The sequence below is a fragment of the Podarcis bocagei genome, assembly GCF_964188305.1.
Source record: "Podarcis bocagei genome assembly, chromosome: 3".
Classification (NCBI taxonomy): Eukaryota; Metazoa; Chordata; class Lepidosauria; order Squamata; family Lacertidae; genus Podarcis; species Podarcis bocagei.
In genome coordinates, this window is record NC_138127.1 from 111,208,438 (window position 1) to 111,227,034 (window position 18,597).

Sequence of the window (18,597 nt, forward strand, 5' to 3'; positions counted from 1 at the left end):
GGCTTCCTGGTGGATCTTGCCAGATCTTGGAAACCCTCAGAAATGCCGCAAGTCCATCGCCTAAGGTGGCTGCAGTGGCCATTTATTTATATTTTTTAATTTTTATTTATGGAATTTATATATTGCCCTATACCTGGGGGTCTCAGGGCAGTTCACAGAATAAAATCAAGATATAAAACCACAAAATACATAGTGAAAATAAAAATTACAACCCAATAGCCCCTCTCCCCACAAAAACACATTTTAAAAGGGCATGGGATGTCAGTCAAATGAACTAAAGGCCTGGTTAAAAAGGAGCGTTTTTTCCTGGCACCTGAAGGTGCATAATGAAGGCGCTAGGCGAGCTTCCCTGGGGAAAGAATTCCGGGGAGCCACTGCAGAGAAGGCCCTGCTCTCGTGTTGCCACCCTCCAGACCTCTCAAGGAGGAGGGACACGAAGGAGGGCCTCAGAAGATGATCTCGGGGTCTGGGTCGGTTCATATGGGGCGAGGCGGTCCTTGAGGTATTGGGTTCCTGAGTTCATTTGCAACCTCTTTGGCCTGGCATTTCCTCCTTGGCACTTCTTCCTCCCTGCTCCAAAACATCACACCTGATCCGCTTCCTTGGAGATTTTTATGGCCATTTTAGTTGAGGTTCCTACTTTGCAGGGGGTTGGACTAGATGACCCTTAGGTCCCTTCCAAGTCTACAATGCTATGATTCTGTGATCTTCACAATCAAAGCCGAGTGGCTTTCTTCAGCCCACATCGTCCCTAGTTCTCTGCCCATGGAATCCTGACATCATTATTATTAGTAGTAGTAGTATTATTTATACCCCGCCCTCCCCGGCCAAAGCCGGGCTCAGGATGGCTAACACCAATAAAATAACAGTAAAAACATAATGGGGGGAAAGGGGGGAACCAATTCAAAATACAGGTTAAAATGCAATTTAAAATGAAGCCTCATTTTAAAATAGCCGATAAATCAAGACTGTAAGAGGAGGGAAGCATAAGGGTCAGACCGAGTCCAAACCAAAGGCCAGGCAGAACAGCTCTGTCTTGCAGGCTCTGCGGAAAGACATCCCTGAGTTACCCCAGCTCAGAAGCCAAGCTTTCCTTTGGGAAGAAAACAACTTCTCTGCCCCCCATGAATGGACAGAGAGTGCCAGGGGGCAGGTTCACATGCCCCCATGGCTCCAGCCAGATTCCCCTCTGTGGGAGGGGGGTGTCATTGGGGGCTGCTTTCTCCATGCAAAACCCCCCCAGTCCCTGACTGCCTTGAAAGCCACTTGCCTGCCAGCCTTCCAGGTGGGGGCTTCCACTGCTGGGGTTTGTGTGGGGAGGGGGCTGCTCTGGGCAAGAAGGGAAGGGGGCCTTGCAAGCTGGGGCTGCAGCTGTCCTGCAGGCGGCGGCGGCAGCTGTGGAGCCCGACAGCTGTGCGGAAGGGAGGAAGGAAGGGAGGAAAGACGGAGAGACGTGGTCATGGCGTTGGGCCAGCCCAGCGTGTGATGTGTCAGGAGCAAGGCCTGGGAACAGGCGCCCAGGGGGCGCGGTGCCCACAGCTCCTTCCTCACCAGAGTTCGGCAGGCCAGCTGGGCATGCCCTGCGCATGGGGGACGGTGGCTGGGGGCATTCTTTTTTAAAAAATATTTTTTATTATGAATTTCAACATAATTTATCAAAAACACATCATCCTCATTCCCTCCCCATTTTTTCCCTCCCCCCTCCCCCAAAAATACCCCCCCAGACTTCCCTCAGCTCCTCTCTCTGGTTTTTCAGCACATGTTATTCTCTGCATATTATAAAATTGTAAAGAGCCTTAATTTATCTATCGGTATATTACCAATAAAAAGTTTGTGTACCGTATTTTGCGCCCCATAGGACACTCCGGCCCATAGGACGCACCTAGTTTTTTGGGGGGAAAATAAAGAAAAAAAAAATTATTTCCCCCCCAGGTGCGGGGCTGGAAGAACCAGGTCGGGGAACAGTGGGAAGGCACGCTCTGCCTCCCCGCTGTCCCCCGAGCTTGTGGATCTGGTGATGGGGAGAAGTGCGCTGATCCCGGGACTGCAGGCAGCTCTGTGCGGCCATCGGGAGCGGGGCGGGGCTTCGCCCCTGGCTCCCGGTGGCCGCGCAGAGCTGTGCTGATCCCAGGACGGCAGGCAGCTCTGCGCCGCCATCCGGAGTGGGGCGGGACTTCGCGCCCCGCTGCGGATGGCGGCGCAGAGCTGCGCTGGTCCCAGGACTGCAGGCAGCTCTGCGCGGCCACCGGGAGTGGGACGGAGCTTAGCCCCCGGCTCCCGGTGGCCGCGCAGAGCTGCGCTGATCCCGGGACAGCAGGCAGCTCTGCGCCGCCATCCGGAGCGGGGCAGAGCTTCGTCCCCCGCTCCCAGTGGCCGCGCAGAGCTGCGCTGATCCCGGGACAGCAGGCAGCTCTGTGCAGCCATCTGGAGCGGGGTGGGACTTCGCGCCCGGCTCCCGGTGGCCGCGCAGAGCTGCGCTGATCCCGGGACTGCAGGCAGCTCTGCGCAACCCTCGGAGCTGGTCTCCTGAGGGTTGCGCAGAGCTTCCTGAAGCCTGGAGAGCGAGAGGGGTCGGTGCGCACCGACCCCTCTCACTCTCCAGGCTTCAGCGAAAGCCTGCATTCGCCCCATAGGACGCACACACATTTCCCCTTCATTTTTGGAGGGGGAAAAGTGCGTCCTATAGGGCGAAAAATACGGTATGTTTACTCAAAGCCTGCCAAGGAGTCCAGTTCGTTGTTCCTTTAAGTACTTTGTTAAAGGTTCTCATTCTTCTTATAAGTCAAAGTTGCCCTTGTCACTTAGTTTGTGTGTCAATTCCGCCAATTCCGCCTAGTCCATCAGTTTCTCTTGCCACAGCGCTGGGGGCATTCTTGGACTTTGCCAGTCCTTGTTCACAGCTCTGGAACTCAGTGCGGAGAAAGGCAGCACCACCAGGTCTTCTGGTTCCAGCCCTCTGCCTCCCCACCAACTGGGTCCTCATAGGCAGGAAATCCCCACGCTCCTGAGGGATGCCAAACCCTCCAGAGATCTTCCCTGGGCAGCTCGTTCCCCTGAGAAATCTGCTGACTGAAATCTTCGCCTTCCTTCCCCCCCCCCAAATTTTTTTTAAATTGGTTTTCCAAATTTATAGCAAACAAATAAAACAAGAACATCAAAAACAAACATTTATCTTAATTATAATAATTCCACTTTTGTTAACATTGTTAAGTGACTTCCTCAAATCCCCCTGGCTGAGTTTCCATATAAATCATTGTAGCAGTTTTCCAAAACTATTTTCACATAAAATTTACTTAGTCAATTAACATCTTTCTTTCTTTTCATTTTAACTTTAAACTTAATATTCTACAACATCACATATTTAAATCCTAGGCCGATCTGATATTCGCAAGTAATTCTATTTAGATTATCTTAACATATTTAACCAGATAGTCTTTGAATTTCTTCCAATCCTCTTGGTACTCCTCCTCCTTCTGGTCACGGACTCTTCCGGTCAGGTCAGCTAGCTCCGAAAAATCCATCATCTTCATCTGCCATTCCTCCACTGTTGGTACTTCTTGTGTTTTCCAATTTTTGGCCAGCAAAATTCTAGCAGCAGTTGTGGCATACAAAAGCAATCTAACATCTTTCTTGGGGAAGTCTTCGCCTTGCTTTTGTTGCATCTTGTATTTTGTGTGTTTCTCATCAGGGGTCACTGCACAGGTGCTGTTGAGATGTCATCCCTGTATTACTTACTGTGCTGGGATCCTAGAATCATAGAATTGTAGAGTTGGAAGGGTTTCAAATCTTGCTTTGCTTTGGTGTCTCAACCTTGTAAAGCTGTTGTTTAGTCGTTTAGTCGTGTCCGCCTCTTCATGACCCCCTGGACCAGAGCACGCCAGGCACTCCTGTCTTCCACTGCCTCCCGCAGTTTGGCCAAACTCATGCTGGTCGCTTTGAGAACACTGCCCCACCATCTCGTCCCCTTCTCCTTGTGCCCTCCATCTTTCCCAACACCAGGGTCTTTTCCAGGGAGTCTTCTCTTCTCGTGAGGTGGCCAAAGTCTTGGAGCCTCAGCTTCAGGATCTGTCCTTCCAGTGAGCACTCAGGGCTGATTTCTGTGTGTTCTCCTTTCCCTCTTACATGCCCAAAAGGAGCCTGGGGCTAGACTGGGAGGCCCAGCAGCTCCACCACACTGGTCCATGGAAGCCATCTGCAAACCATGGCTTCAGGTCCTGTTTGCTTGCTTTTGGTGGTAAAAAAACCATAGTTCAGCTACTGTGTGTGCACAGCACTTAATACTAAGCCGTGGCTTGATAAACCATCGTTTTCCTCCTCCTTCCTTTTTTCCAGGCGATGGAGAGCAAGTTGCTGATTGGCGGAAGGAACATCATGGACCACACCAACGAGCAGCAGAAGATGCTGGAACTGAAGAGGCAGGAGATTGCAGAGCAGGTAGAGAGACGGGCAGGGCGGGAGCAGGGCCAGTAACAACCCCTCCTGCCTTCCCTCCCCTCTGCTGGCTGATGAATGTGGCCCTCACCAGCCCACTGCAGCCATAGCTGGCGGCCCTTTAAAACACACCTGTCCCCTTCCTCCCAGGCCTCTGCAGGAGAGAAGCAGGGCCTGGCTGCTGGGCTGCAGTCCGCAAGCTCTTGACGGCGGACATCTGTGGCCGTTGGGTCTCCCCTTCTGGTAGGCTGCAAATCTGGCGTCACTCCTCCAGGAGCGTGGCCAGGTGCTCAGGACACCTCGGGCGTAAAGCCGGCATATGCTGATGTCAAGGAGCTGTCAAGTGAGCCAAGGTCATCTACAGGACAGGAAAGAATGGGAGGCACAATTAGCTTTTTATTAACAGAAAATACCGCGGGTGGTGCTGTGGGTTAAACTCAGAGCCTAGGGCTTGCCAATCGGAAGGTCGGCGGTTCGAATCATGACAGAGTGAGCTCCTGTTGCTCAGTCCCTGCTCCTGCCAAGCTAGCAGTTCGAAAGCACCTCAAAGTGCAAGTAGATAAATAGGTACTGCTCCGGTGGGAAGGTAAACAGTGTTTCCATGCGCTGCTCTGGTTCGCCAGAAGCGGCTTAGTCATGCTGGCCACATGACCCAGAAGCTGTACGCTGGCTCCCTCGGCCAATAAAGCGAGATGAGCACCGCAACCCCAGAGTCGGCCACGACTGGACCTAATGCTCATGGGTCCCTTTACCTTACCGTATTTTTCGTCCTATAAGACGCACCCGACCATAAGATGCACCTAGTTTTTAGAGGAGGAAAACAAGAAAAAAATATTCTGACTCAAATGTTGTTGAAGAAAGCAATGCAAAGCTTCAGCAAAAGCAATGCAAAGCCTCTTCAGAACTCTCCCGCTGCCCTGAAGAGGCTTCGCGCGGCTATCCCAGAAGCCAGAACAGCAAGAGGGACCTTTGCACAGCAATCCCTCTTGCTGTTCTGGCTTCTGGGATAGCCGCGCAGCCTGCATTCGCTCCAAAAGACCCACACACATCCCCTTACTTTTTAGGAGGGAAAAGGTGTGTCCTAGAGAGTGAAAAATACGTTTTTCTCTCAGCTCGTCTTAATCCAGCTGAGATGTTGCTGAAACTGACCACTGGCCTGCCCTCCCCGCTCTAGTCTCTCCCTCTGGATCCCTCCCAAGCAGACAAAATTGTGTCCAGAGGGCGAGATCCTCCACTGGACTGTGCAGGACTCTCCTCGATTGGGGTTTCAGGGGGGAAGAGAGCCAGTGGGGCCGAGACGCCCTCTTGCTGGGTAGCAAGGACAACCTCGGATTCGCCTCTGTCTGAGTCTGCACTCGCACTCTGACTCTCAGCCTCCAGTCCTGTCCTGGAAGGGTCTCCTACTCCTGACCCCCCTTGGTCACCCACCTCCCTGCTTCTAGAACAGCCTTTCTCCACCTGTGGGTCCCCAGATGTTGTTGGACTACAACTCCCATCACCCCTAGCTAGCAAGGCCAGAGCTCAGGGTTGATGGGAGTTGTAGTCCAACAACATCTGGGGACCCACAGGTGGAGAACCACTGGTCTAGAATCTCCCAGCTTGTCCTTTCTCCAGGCTGCTCCCCAGGGTCCCACCACCAGGGTCTAAGTCCTCTTCTTCTGTGTGTCCCCTGTGGGGCTCTTGGGTGGGAGACCCCCCCCTCCCCCCCCAGGCCCTGACTGCTGATTTGTGGGCAGGCAATAATAATAATAATAATAGTTATAATAATAATCATTTTATTTATACCCCACCCTCCCTGGCCAGAGCCGGGCTCAGTGCGGCTAACACCAATAAAATCACAGTAAAAACATAATGGGGGGGGGAGCGGGAGAGGGGAAAAAACAATTTTAAATACAGGTTAAAATGCAATTTAAAATGCAGCCTCATTTTAAAAGTAGCCCATAGATCAAGACCGTAAGGGGAGGGAAACATAAGGGTCAAACCGAGTCCAAACCAAAGGCCAGGCGGAACAGCTCTGTCTTGCAGGCCCTGCGGAAAGATGTCAAGTCCCGCAGGGCCCTGGTCTCTTGGGACAGAGCGTTCCACCAAGTCGGGGCCAGTGCTGAAAAGGCCCTGGCCCTAGTTGAAACAAACCTAACCCTCCTGAGGCTTGGGACCTCCAAAACGTTGTTATTAGTGGACCTTAAGGTCCTCCACGTAGGTACGAGGGTCCTAGGCCATATAGGGCTTTAAAGGTCAAAACCAGCACCTTGAACCTGACCCTGGACTCCACCGGGAGCCAGTGCAGTTGGTAAAGCACTGGGTGAATGTGAAGTTTGCAGGTGGAAGGGTGCCTTGCGGCACACCCAGCTCCCCCCTCCCGGGCAGTGTGTTTCAAAACGCAAAGGCACGGGTGAGGGTCCGCAGGTGGGGGGTTTCGGCTGAGAAGCCCCTGACCTGCGCCAACTAAGGCTTTGCTGGGCTCAACCCACAGAAGCGGCGTGAGCGTGAGATGCAGCAGCAGGTGCTCTTGCGGGACGAGGAGACCATGGAGCTGCGGGAAACGTTCACCTCCTTGCAGCAGGAAGTGGAGATCAAGACCAAGAAGCTGAAGAAGGTGAGCAAGGGGGGGGAGCGTGGCCAGAGGGGGCGGCGGGAGACTGGGGGGTCCCTCCTTCTCCGTAGCTGCAGTCCGAGGCCCAGCGCGAGAGCCCAGGTCAAGGCTTCACTTGCCCGGGATCGGGACCCAAGCCAGAGACATTTTTTTCAAAAGTTTTTTAGTTATACTTTTCAAATTTATACATTTCATTAGTTTTACGATCCACTGAACATTTCAAAATTTGACTTCCTTCCCCCTCTTTCTGAGGTTCCTTAAATTTATTTTTTTATACCTTCTTCATATCCAAATTAATTTAACTTGCTCATTTAATGATCTACTGTAAATATATACCCTTATGAAACTGCAGGTTGTTGCAATCATCCTGCCAATGTTTTTATCTGTTTGCAATTTATCTGTAAATATTGAATAAACCATTTCTGTTCTTTTATAAAAAGTTTGTTATTCATTTGTTATTTCTTATTCTTCTGGTAAGTTTTGCCATTTCTGCATATTCCATATGTTTTTGCATCCATTCTTCCTTTACTCGGACATCTGCTTCTTTCCATTTCGGTGCAAGTGACATTCTTGCTGCTGTAGTAGCATACATGAATAAAATTCTATACAATTTAGGTACTTCTGTCCCTATAATTCCCCAAATAAAAGCTTTTGGGGGTTTTTTTGTAATAAAAGTTATTTTGAACATCCTTTTCAATTCATTATATATCATTTTCCAGTAAGCTTTAACCTTACAACCAGACCACCACATATGATAAAAAGAAACTTCTTTCTCTTTACATTCCCAACACTTATTTGATTTAGATTTATACATTTTTGCCTATTCACTCGGTGTTAAATACCATTGATATATCATTTTCATATATTTTTCTCTTAGACCATAACACGCTGTAAATTTTACATCAATATTCCACAATCGTTCCCGTGCTTCCATGTCTATATTATGACCAGTTTCTATTGCCCAGTGTATCATTGAGGATTTTACTTGGATCATCCTTTGTCTCCCATTTCAATAATATTTTATACATTTTAGACAGCACTTTTACATTGCATTCCAACAGATCTCTCTCCTGTTGTGATATTTGTTCCCCAAACCCTCGTAGCCTATCTTTCTTAAATACTTCATTCAAATGATGATATTGTAACCATGTTGTGAATTTCCCAGATAATTCCTTAAATTTAATTTGTACTCTGCTCTCTCTTGTTTTAATAAATTTCTATAAGTCGTCCGCCCTTCTGTCAATTTGGCCATCAGTGCCCATGGCGGCTTGTGGCATTATGAAGGGCACATGGGCTGGCAGTGGCACAACGGCCGTTCCCCTAAACGAGCGATGCCCATGGACTATATGGAACTTGCCGAACTGACCGGGAGACTCCGAGACCAGAGAGAAGAGACGGTGGAAGAAGACTGGAAGAAGTTTAAGGAATATTTGAAAAAATATGTTAATATTTAAACCCTAGAATAGCTTTGGAAGTGGATATAGGCTGTAGGGTTAGAAGTAGAAGATAGGGTATTTTAAAACAGTATTATTTGTAAGTGATAAAATGTGAAGTTATTTTAACTATGATTTTTAAAAAAGATGGTTAGAAATTATGATATATGTAAACTGCTAAAGATGAAGTAAAATGAAAATAGGTGGGACTTGGGGAAGTCAACAATGTTTAGAAAATAAGGATATGACAAGAATTTGTTCGTATTGTTTGTCTTTTCTGTGTTTTTTATTTGTGTTATAAAATGAATAACATTTTTTTGGAAGAAAAAAAATAAACGAGTGATGCCCTTTTTCTCTCCCCGACAGCTCTATGCAAAACTCCAGGCTGTGAAGGCTGAGATCCAGGACCAACACGACGAATACATCCGCGTGCGGCAAGACCTGGAGGAGGCACAGAACGAGCAGACGAGGGAGCTGAAGCTCAAGTGAGTGTCCGGCAGGGCTCAGCCGGCAGCAGCAGCAGGGAGAGCCCAGCCCAGGAGGAGCCCAAGTCAAGGTTGCCCCCACTGACCTCCTCCTGCTGCCTCTGCCTCTCTCAGGGGCTGGCGGTCTGGAGGCCTGAGGGGGTGGGCAAGCGTGCCTCAGGTTGGGGGAGCCAAGCCAGAGCCCACAGCTTTTTAGGAGCAGGAGGGACTCTACAGTGGGACCTTGGTTCTCAAATGCCTTGGTACTCAAACAACTTGGAACCCAAACACAGCAAACTGGTTTGCAAACTTTTTTTTTGGAAGCTGAACATGCTCCGATTTGAGTGCTACGCTGAGGTCTGTCTGTTTTTGCTGTTTACTTTGCGTTTTTGTTTTTGCGGCTCTTTTTCATTTTGTTTTTGTGACTGTGTGGAACCCAGTTCAACTACTGATTGATTGATTGTGTGACTGCAGTACCGTGGTACCTCGGGTTAAGAACTTACCGTATTTTTCACCCTATAGGACGTACCGGCCCATAGGACGCACCTAGTTTTTTGGGGGGGAAATGAAGGGAAAAACTTTTATTTCCCCCCCAGGTTTGCGCAGCCATCCCCAAGCTAGAAGAGGGAGACGGAGTGCTCCGTCTCCCTCTTCTGCCTTCAGGGACAGCTTGCCCCGCTGTCCCCCGAGCTTGTGGGGCTGGCAGGGGGGAGAAGCAAGCTTGCTTCTCCCCCCCCCCGCCAGCCTCCAGATCAGGTCGGGGAATAGCGGGGTGGCGGCGCTGCGCCTCCCCGCTGTCCCCCGAAATTTTGGGCTGCAGGCTGCTGCCTGCAAGCCTTGCGAGCCCGCGGGACATCCCGCCGGGCTTTCAAGACTTGCGGAGAGCTTCCTGAAGCCTGGAGAGCGAGAGGGGTCGGTGCGCACCGACCCCTCTCGCTCTCCAGGCTTCAGCGAAAGACTGCATTCGCCCCATAGGACGCACACAGATTTCCCCTTCATTTTTGGAGGGGGAAAAGTGCGTCCTATAGGGCGAAAAATACGGTAATTCGTTCCGGAAGTCCGTTCTTAACCTGAAAATGTTCTTAACCTGAAGCACCACTTTAGCTAATGGGGCCTCCCACTGCTGCTGCGCCGCGGCAGCACAATTTCTGTTCTCATCCTGAAGCAAAGTTCTAAACCCGAGGTACTATTTCTGGGTTGCCGGAGTCTGTACCTGAAGCGTATATAACCTGAAGCGTCTGTAACCCGAGGTACCACTGTACATTGTTGGTTGCTTTCATTTAATGGATCAATGGTCTCGTTAGATAGTAAAATTCATGTTAAACTGCTGTTTTACGCATTGCTTTTAAAAGTCTGGAACGGATTAATCCACTTTGCATTACTTCTATGGGAAAGTGCGCCTTGGTTTTGGAACGCTTTGGTTTTGGAACGGATTAAGTTTGAGAACCAAGGTACCACTGTATTGGCCCTTAGCATTACCTGAGCCCCCTCCCTAAACTGGACGGTGCAGTATCTCGTTCTGGCCACCTATGGTGTGGGCGCTGGAGGGCAGCGGGTGGCCGGCCTGCTGACCCCTCCCTGGCGTGAGGAGGAAGGTGAGGGGGTTGACTTGTCATCTCACCTTGCTGGGCCCTGGGATGAGATGTCAAGGGCTCTGAGTAGCAGTGTTGGGATGGGGAGAGTCGAGTGTCCCTGGAGGGGGCAACAGAAAGAGAGGGCTCCGGAGGAAGGGGGCCATAGGAAGGACTTGAAGGAAGGCAGGGGAGCCAGCAGGATCCCAAGAGAGGGGGATGTTGCTGCTGCTGCTGCTCCAGGAGTGAGGGTGGAAGGTGTTTTGAAGACCAGGTTGACGTCTCAGTGCAAATGGGGTCAAACTGCTTTAGCACAGCTCCTTGTTGTAGGAATGATCGCTGGGTGTGGAGCACACTTCCACCCCCCACAGACAAAGCCACAGCTATCTAACCTTTGCTGTCTTAGTGGTCTGTCTGTGACCTTTGTCTCCTTCACCATACATGGTTCAAGGGGAAACTGACGTAGTGGAAACAAGTGCCAAAATAACTTTGCACCACCCCACGATCTCGGGACTGGAAGATGTGTAAAGGTCACAGTCCAAAATGTATCTGACTGGTTTTGCATCTTGTGCCAATAAAAGGAGCCTTCACAGAGCTGGTCGGCAGCTTGCCTTTGCACAGCTCGCCTGCATTACCAAGTCCTGCCTCATGTCCTTCACTTCACTTGGAAGGGATGGCCTAAAATGTGAGAACACAAGGAGAGCCTGGCAGCTGGATCTGGCCCATCTAGTCCAGCGTCCTGTTCTCACAGTCGCCAACCAGATTCCTACACTGGTATGACCAGATCACACCTTTCAGAAGACGTGATAAAATAAATCCACTGTTGCTCACTTACTCACCCACTTGTTTTCATTGGCCCCCAAGCTGTCCCCGCTTTCAGACAGCAAAGAGAGAGAACAAAGGACAACAGTTTCACTTCACGGAACACAGGAACACAAACATCCTGTCTCCGTCACTTCCCACTCTGTGAAGTCAAAACATACACCGTCATGGGATAGACAACAATCCCATGACTGCAATCATGGAGCAGGAATTCTAACAGTTCACACCTTTCAGAACAAGTGGTAAAATAAATTCACTGTCGCTCGCTCGCTCACCCACCTGTTTTCATCGGCCCCCAAGCTGTCCCCACCTTCTTTTTCCAGCTGTGTGGGAATAAATAAAAATCTGAAATCCCCACATGGGCAGACCCCCACTACCCTCGGCAGCCTGCCTCCTGCTGACGCTGCCCATTCCATCTTTGCTCAGGTATGTGTCAGGAGCTCATCCTCCTCTCGAATGGGACCCTGGCAGAGATACATGCCCGACTGGCATGTTCCCTCCCTCCTGGTCGATCGTTCGGGAGCTTCAAAAACTTTCTTTTGCCCGAACATCACAGTGACCGATGCAAACAGACACCAGCACACTTAGAGAGCCGTAGAGTGTTCGCAGTTTGCCTAACAGACCTCAGCAACTCAGCATTTTGGCTAATCTAATTTATTTCCATCTAAACACACACGGAGCACTGCAACACGGCTCCCTCTCTCTCTAGCATCAGACAGCAAGAGAAAAAAGAACAAAGGACAACAGTCCCACTTCACAGAACACAGGAACACAAACATCCTGTCTCCATCACTTCCCACTCGGTGGAGTCAAAACATACCGTATTTTTTGTTCTATAGGACGCACATTTCCGCCTCCAAAAATTAAGGGGGAATGTGTGTGCGTCCTATAGAGCGAATGCAGGCTGCGCCGCTAAGCCCAAAGCCAGAACAGGAAGACGGAGCACTGCGGAGCGCTCCGTCTCGCTGCTCTAGCTTGGGGACGCTGCCTTCACTCCGCTGTCCTGCAGAAGCTAGCAAGGCTGTTCCCAAGCCAGAACAGTGAGACGGAGGGCTCCATCTCGCTGCTCTAGCTTGGGGACGGCTGCGCGCAAACCTCTGTAGGGCAGCGGGGTGCCTTCACTCCGCTGTCCTGCAGAAGCTAGCAAGGCTGTTCCCAAGCCAGAACAGTGAGACGGAGGGCTCCGTCTCGCTGCTCTAGCTTGGGGACGGCTGCGTGCAAACCTCTGCAGGGCAGCGGGGTGCCTTCACCCCACTGTCCTGCAGAAGCTAGCAAGGCTGTTCCCAAGCCAGAACAGTGAGACGGAGGGCTCCGTCTCGCTGTTCTAGCTTGGGGACGGCTGTGTGCAAACCTCTGCAGGGCAGCGGGGCGCTGCGCTCCAAAGGCTTCAGGGATCTTTGAGGCTGGCAGTGGGGGAAAGCAGCGCTTCCCCCCACCGCCAGCCCCACAAGCTCTGGTAAATGTACCTTGAACGCACCTTGTTTTAGAGGGGGAGAACAAGAAAATAATTTTTTTCCCTGTTCTCCCCCTCCTATGGTCCGGTGCGTCCTATGGTCCGGTGCGTCCAATGGTGCGAAAAATACGGTATACTGTCATGTCATAGACAAAAATCCCATGACTGCAATCACAGAGCAGGAATTCTAACAGTTCCCACATTTCAGAACAAGTGATAAAATAAATCCACTGCCACTCACTTAGTCACCCACCTGTTTTCATCGGCCCCCAAGCTGCCCCCGCCTTCTTTTTCCAGCCGTGTGGGAATAAATCAAAATCTGAAATCCCCATGTGGGCAGACCCCCCCTTCCCTCGGCAGCCTGCCTCCTGCTGACGCTACCCGTTCCATCTTTGCTCAGGTATCTGATCATTGAAAACTTCATCCCCCCCGAAGAGAAGAACAAAATTATGAACCGCCTTTACTTTGACTGCGAGGAGGACCAGTGGAAGTTCCAGCCCTTGGTGCTCACGCCAGGAAGGTGAGTTTCTGAGCCCTTCGGTGGGAGGAGGGTCTGCTGACAAGGGCAGAACTGCTCTCTGCCCAACAACACCCCCCCCAAAAAAAACACCTGGGTTCCTCACCTGGAGCCATGACAGTTGAGCAGATATCAAGTTCATCTACATTTGTACCACAGACAGTAGCCCAAATGAGAAGCACCTCTGAGGACAGCCAGGAAATCCCAACCCTAACTATGATTATTGTGATTATTATATTTATTTATATTCCACCTTTGCTCCAGACTGGGACTCAGGGCGGCTTTCCTCTTCGGGCTCCGGCTCACGAGGAGACCTTCCCAGGGCCAAAGAGGATGTGGGGAGGGTCTCTTCACAAGCCACGCACCACTTGTGGGTTCCCAGCGCCATGCAAGTAGATTGCATGAAAGAGGGGAGTTGCCTGCATTCGCATTTTATATTTATTTCTGTTGTGAGCTGCCTTGGGATCTTTGGGTGAAGGGCGGTGTACAAATTTAATAGTAATAATAATAATTTATTATTTATACCCCGCCCATCTGGCTAGGCTTCCCCAGCCACTCTGGGTGGCTTCCAACAAAATATTAAAATACAGTAATACATCAAACATTAAAAGCTTCCCTAAACAGGGCTGCCTTCAGATGTCTTCTGAACGTCAGATAGTTGTTTATGCCTTTGACATCTGATGGGAGGGCATTTCACAGGGCGGGCGCCACCACCGAGAAGGCCCTCTGCCTGGTTCCCTGTAACTTCACTTCTCGCAGGGAGGGAACCGCCAGAAGGCCCTCGGCGCTGGACCTCAGTGTCCGGGCGGAACAATGGGGGTGGAGACGCTCCTTCAGATATAATGGACCGAGGCCGTTTATTTAACAAATAATAGCAAATTTAACAAATAATAGCAAAATAATTAGATGGGGCAAGGCAGACGGGGAATCCTTTGCCCACCGACTCAGGAACAGGGTGGCAGAGATGTGCCACGCATTAAGTGCTGATGATCCTGAGCCCAACCTACGCCCATTCTCCATTCTTGGAAATCAATCTCTTTACAGCAGCAGCGGGAGCGGAAGCAACAGCCCCACCACCACCACGGCCACCCAGATGAAGAAGCGGCCGACCTCCGCCGTGGGGTACAAGAGACCCATCAGCCAGTACGCTCGCCTGGCCATGTCGATGGGCTCCCATCCTCGGTACCGGGTGAGCCGAGAGGACCTCAGAGGAGGAGTGGGGAGGGAGGGAGAAACGGGGTCTGGGGGAGGGAAGGGGACCCTGAGAGGACCGATGGAGGAACTTCTTGGTCGCAAAGCAAGCACCGCTCAGATGGACCGATGGAAAGTCTCGGGTCTGGAAAGAAACATCTACAAGGCAGCCAACAAGATTTTAAAACCCACAGCACAAAAGTACCGTATTTTTCCGTATATAAGACTAGGTTTTCCCCCTTAAAAATAATGTCAAAAATTAAGGGGCATCTTATACACAGATATATCCCCCCATTTTAAATCTGAGTCCCCCAAAATAGGGGGCATCTTATAAATGGGGGCGTCTTATAGATGGAAAAATACAGTAGATAGCAATCAAAGCCGAGATAAGAATACAATAAGTCTGAACATTGGTGGCCAAACTCAGTCCTTCAGCTGTTTTGGGACTACAATTCCCATTATCCCTGACCACTGGTCCTGTTAGCTAGGGATGATGGGAGTTGTAGTTCTAAAACATCTGGAGGGCTGAGTTTGGCCATCACTGCGTCTTCTCTCCAGTAGCTCTTCCCAGTGATGGAGGACCTCAAAATAGGGGCGTCTCCGTATGGGAGGAGTCCGGGACCTAGACCGTTTGGGTCAAAGGCAGCACCCAGTGGAAGCCCCCTTCCTCCTCCCTGTAGCTGCCATTTTGATGGCGCAAACTCATTTCAGGGAACTCTGTCCACCTCCGATTTGGAGGAAGGTTCATGTGGATTTGCAGGGACACCATCTCCTAGGGCTGTGGCTACAGCAAATAGGCTTTACACAATGGTCTTTGTTCCCACAAAGGGCTCACAATCCACGCTAATTCATGGGGAATTAGCAGAAGGCAAAGGTTATCAGTATTTCTTTACCGTCAAGATGATGTGGGGAATCCTTCCTTCCTTTCTTTCTCTCTCTCTTTCTTTCTCTCTCTCTCTTTCTTTCCTTCCTTTTTTAATTTTTAAAAAACATTTATTATTATCTGTCAAATCTTCTTGTTTTTGTCTCTTCTTTCAAGTTACATTTTCTACATTTTCTACAGTTTCATTTGTTGAGACATTAGTATTACTTTAGGAAGAAAAGAGGGAAAGAGGTGGCCATGATGAGTGAGAATCATGTAAAATAACTAAGCAAGTATTAGGAAATCCCCTTTCTAAATCTTTGGAGGGGATTTTTTAGCAGAGGCTGGGTGGCTGTCCATCAGGGATGCTTTAGTTGTGATTCCTGCCTTGCGGGGGGGGGTTGGACTAGATGACCCTGGAGGGTCCCTTCTAATTCTACCATTCTGCAAATCGACAAATCCCTCTTCATATTTTGGGGGGATGTGTTGCATTCACCCTTTTCTGCTCCACCTCCTTGGCAAACTGGCCTCTCCTTTCTGAATTTCCTCCCTTCCCCGATTTCATCACAGGCTGAGAATATCATGTTCCTGGAACTGGACGTCTCCCCGCCGGCCGTCTTTGAGTTTGAGATCACACGGGACCCGAGTGAGCACGATCCACGGGCTCTGCACCTCGAGAGGCTCATGCGTCTCGACAGCCTCCTGGAGCGACCGGCGGCGTCGCGAGTGCGGAAGTCGCGGTCTTGGTGAGTGAGCAAGAGAGAGCGAGAGCGGTGATGGAGAAGGTTTTGTGGAGTGCTCATCTGCACAGCTGGGAGTGAATTTGAGGTGGAGACATTTTCCCACCAGGATGTCAGGAGCTCAGCCTACACTCGAGTAGGACTCTGGCAGAATCTGGGGCCACTGGAGAGGTTCAAAGGTACGGCATTAGCCAAGTAAGAAGGTTAGGAATGGGCCGCAGAGGAGGGCCGGTCAAGCAGAATCAATGCAGTGGTCACCCAGGACCGGCATTTGATCTGTTCAGCTACGTGCCAGCCAATCAGAAGAGCAGGCTGGGAATCAACCAGGTTCTGGGATGCCCTGCATAAACAACAGAGAACCATGGGGTGACTTCAGGTCATTTTCCAGATTTGGGGGATTAACAGCTGTGAGCGGACATTTTCACTATGTCCTCTCTCTCTCTGGCAACGGAGAAGTTAAGGCTGCTGAGTAGGGGTCAGCAAACTAAGGCCCCCAGGCCGGATCAGGCCCACCTGGGTCCTAAATCCAGCCTGCGCCGCAAAGCCGAGACTCCTGGTGATGGCGACGGAAGGAAGAGGCCAAGCGGCGGAGGCTCTGCCAATCAAACGTCGCGCCTGGTTTACCTCAGCGGCGTTTGATTGGCAGAGACGTCCCCACGCCGCGCCGAGGTAAACCAGGTGTGGCGTTTGATTGGCAGAGCTGCCGCCGCTCGGCCACTTGCTCCCTTCACCACCGCCCTGGTGATCCTGTGGGCCAGAGAGTGGAGGGGACGAGCTTGCGCTGCCGACTTGCTTCACGAGAAGTGGCAGCAGTGGTGGTGGCGGTGAGGAAGCCCATTTCATGCCACCGCCGCCAGCCCTTTGGCGAATGAGGCAGGCGGCACATCAAGAAGGTGGCTGGGGCTGGGGTGGGGTGAGGAGGACTACTTGCCCCTCTTCGCAGTGCGCATTGGAATTCATTTGGGTGTTTTTAAAATATATATACAGTCATACCTCATGTTACATCTGCTTCATGTTATGTTCTTTCGGGTTATGTCCGGTGACGACTCGGAAGTACCGGAAAGGGTTACTTCCGGGTTTCGCCACTCAAAGCTCAAAATGACATCGCGCGCATGCGCAGAAGTGGTGAATTGCAACCCGCACATGCGCAGATGCGCTGCTGTGGGTTGCGTTCCTTTCATGTTGCGATCAGGGCTCCGGAACGGATCCCGTTCGCAACCAGAGGTACCACTGTATATAGTCCGGCCCTCCAAAAGGTCTGAGGGACAGTGGACCGGCCTCCTGCGGAAAAAGTTTTCTGAGCCCTGCTGCTGAGTCTGGAGGGGCTGTTGGTCTGCCCTGGGTTCCTGGAGGGGGAGCTTGCTTGACGGGCGCGGGGCATGTGGGCCGGCAGGGAAGGAAGAGGGCAACACGGACCCACACTTATCCCCTCCTTCTCGTCTCTCTCCTGCAGGTGCCAGGCTCCTCGTTCCCTGCCCTCGTCGACGACGCACGTGTCCCTTGCCTCCAGCTCACAGAACGCTGCCACAGCACTGGCTCATGAGTAACAAGGCCCCGTTGGCCCTCCCTGGCCCTTCCTTTCGCACATGGAGGATGAGGCTCCTTCTCCCGTCACCTGCTGCCTCGGAGGACACGTGGTCCAGGGACGGGGGTCCCCCTGCACTAACTCATCTTTGTCCTTAGCTACTTCTTGTGTGTGTGCGTGTGCGTGTGTGTGTCTCTGTGCGTCCATATGGGAGGATGGTTCTGGGGGGCCCGTCCCCCCGCCCTCTCTGGACTGTCGCTCTATTTATTTAACATATTTATTTATGATGTGTCTTTGTACGGATGCTGGGGGCGGGTCCTCAGGGCCAGCTGCTCCCCTGGCAATGTTGGGGCAGCCTGGCACCACGCACAACCTTCCTAGAAGGCGGACTCTTGCTTTTTCTTCACCCTGTCGATGTTTTGAGCTCAGTACGGACACCTGTTTGGGCCAAGTGGAGTCCAAACCACTTGCACTCGGCTCCCAGCCCCCTCTGTTCCCTCGGAAGAAGTCGCTGCCTCCTTGCAGTGTCCCCTACGAGGAGTGTTTGGTCAGTGCTGGCAGAGCTTGGAGGCAGGATTCGACCTCCCTGCCAGCCACGGAATCCTCTCTGCTCTCGCACCAAGACCATCGGCTTCACCTTGCCTTCTGTTCACCCAGCCAAAAAACACACCAAATGGCTCCACGCTGCACAGCGAGAGCCTAAGGACTGATTATGCAAGCAGATCTGTGAGGGGGCCGTGATGCTACGAGACCTTCTCACCAGCACCAGTCACAGGCCCCCGCTTGACCCACCAAGCAACTGCAATGGCCAACATGGTGGGGACGTTGCATATTCCCTCTCCAGGACAGGAATCATCCATATTCTGACTGGGAAGAGACGTCCTGAAGTTAAGAACCAATCATGTGCCTCACATGGGGAGAGAGGCAGAGGGCCCCGCTCCCCTGAGAGAGCGGAGGGAAGGGCGCCTCTTGAGTTTTACTCGAAATTCATGGCT

The 18,597-nt window shown here is 51.3% G+C and overlaps 2 protein-coding genes across 4 annotated transcripts in view; one reads left to right on the forward strand and one right to left on the reverse strand.

Moving 5' to 3' along the window:
* The window catches only part of KIF3C (kinesin family member 3C), a 41,515-nt gene extending 23,599 nt beyond the window's left edge, over window positions 1-17,916 (forward strand). The window contains exons 2-8 of one of the 2 annotated variants that reach the window (XM_081188539.1): window positions 4,333-4,434; window positions 6,905-7,027; window positions 8,824-8,942; window positions 13,168-13,287; window positions 14,329-14,473; window positions 15,908-16,083; window positions 17,531-17,916. In XM_081188539.1, coding sequence (XP_081044665.1) covers window positions 4,333-4,434; window positions 6,905-7,027; window positions 8,824-8,942; window positions 13,168-13,287; window positions 14,329-14,473; window positions 15,908-16,083; window positions 17,531-17,624 — 879 coding nt within the window. In that variant the 3' untranslated portion in view covers window positions 17,625-17,916. The remainder of the gene's footprint in view (window positions 1-4,332; window positions 4,435-6,904; window positions 7,028-8,823; window positions 8,943-13,167; window positions 13,288-14,328; window positions 14,474-15,907; window positions 16,084-17,530) is intronic. The other variant, XM_081188540.1, reaches the window with a different exon arrangement.
* HADHB (hydroxyacyl-CoA dehydrogenase trifunctional multienzyme complex subunit beta) overlaps window positions 1-18,597 on the reverse strand; it is a 348,394-nt gene that overhangs the window by 211,989 nt on the left and 117,808 nt on the right. The window contains exon 1 of one of the 2 annotated variants that reach the window (XM_081188687.1): window positions 2,444-2,447. The exons of the other annotated variant lie outside the window; for it this stretch is intronic. The gene's annotated coding sequence lies outside the window, so the exon portion shown is untranslated. Of the gene's footprint in view, window positions 1-2,443; window positions 2,448-18,597 lie in introns of those variants that run through there. 2 annotated transcript variants of the gene reach the window in all.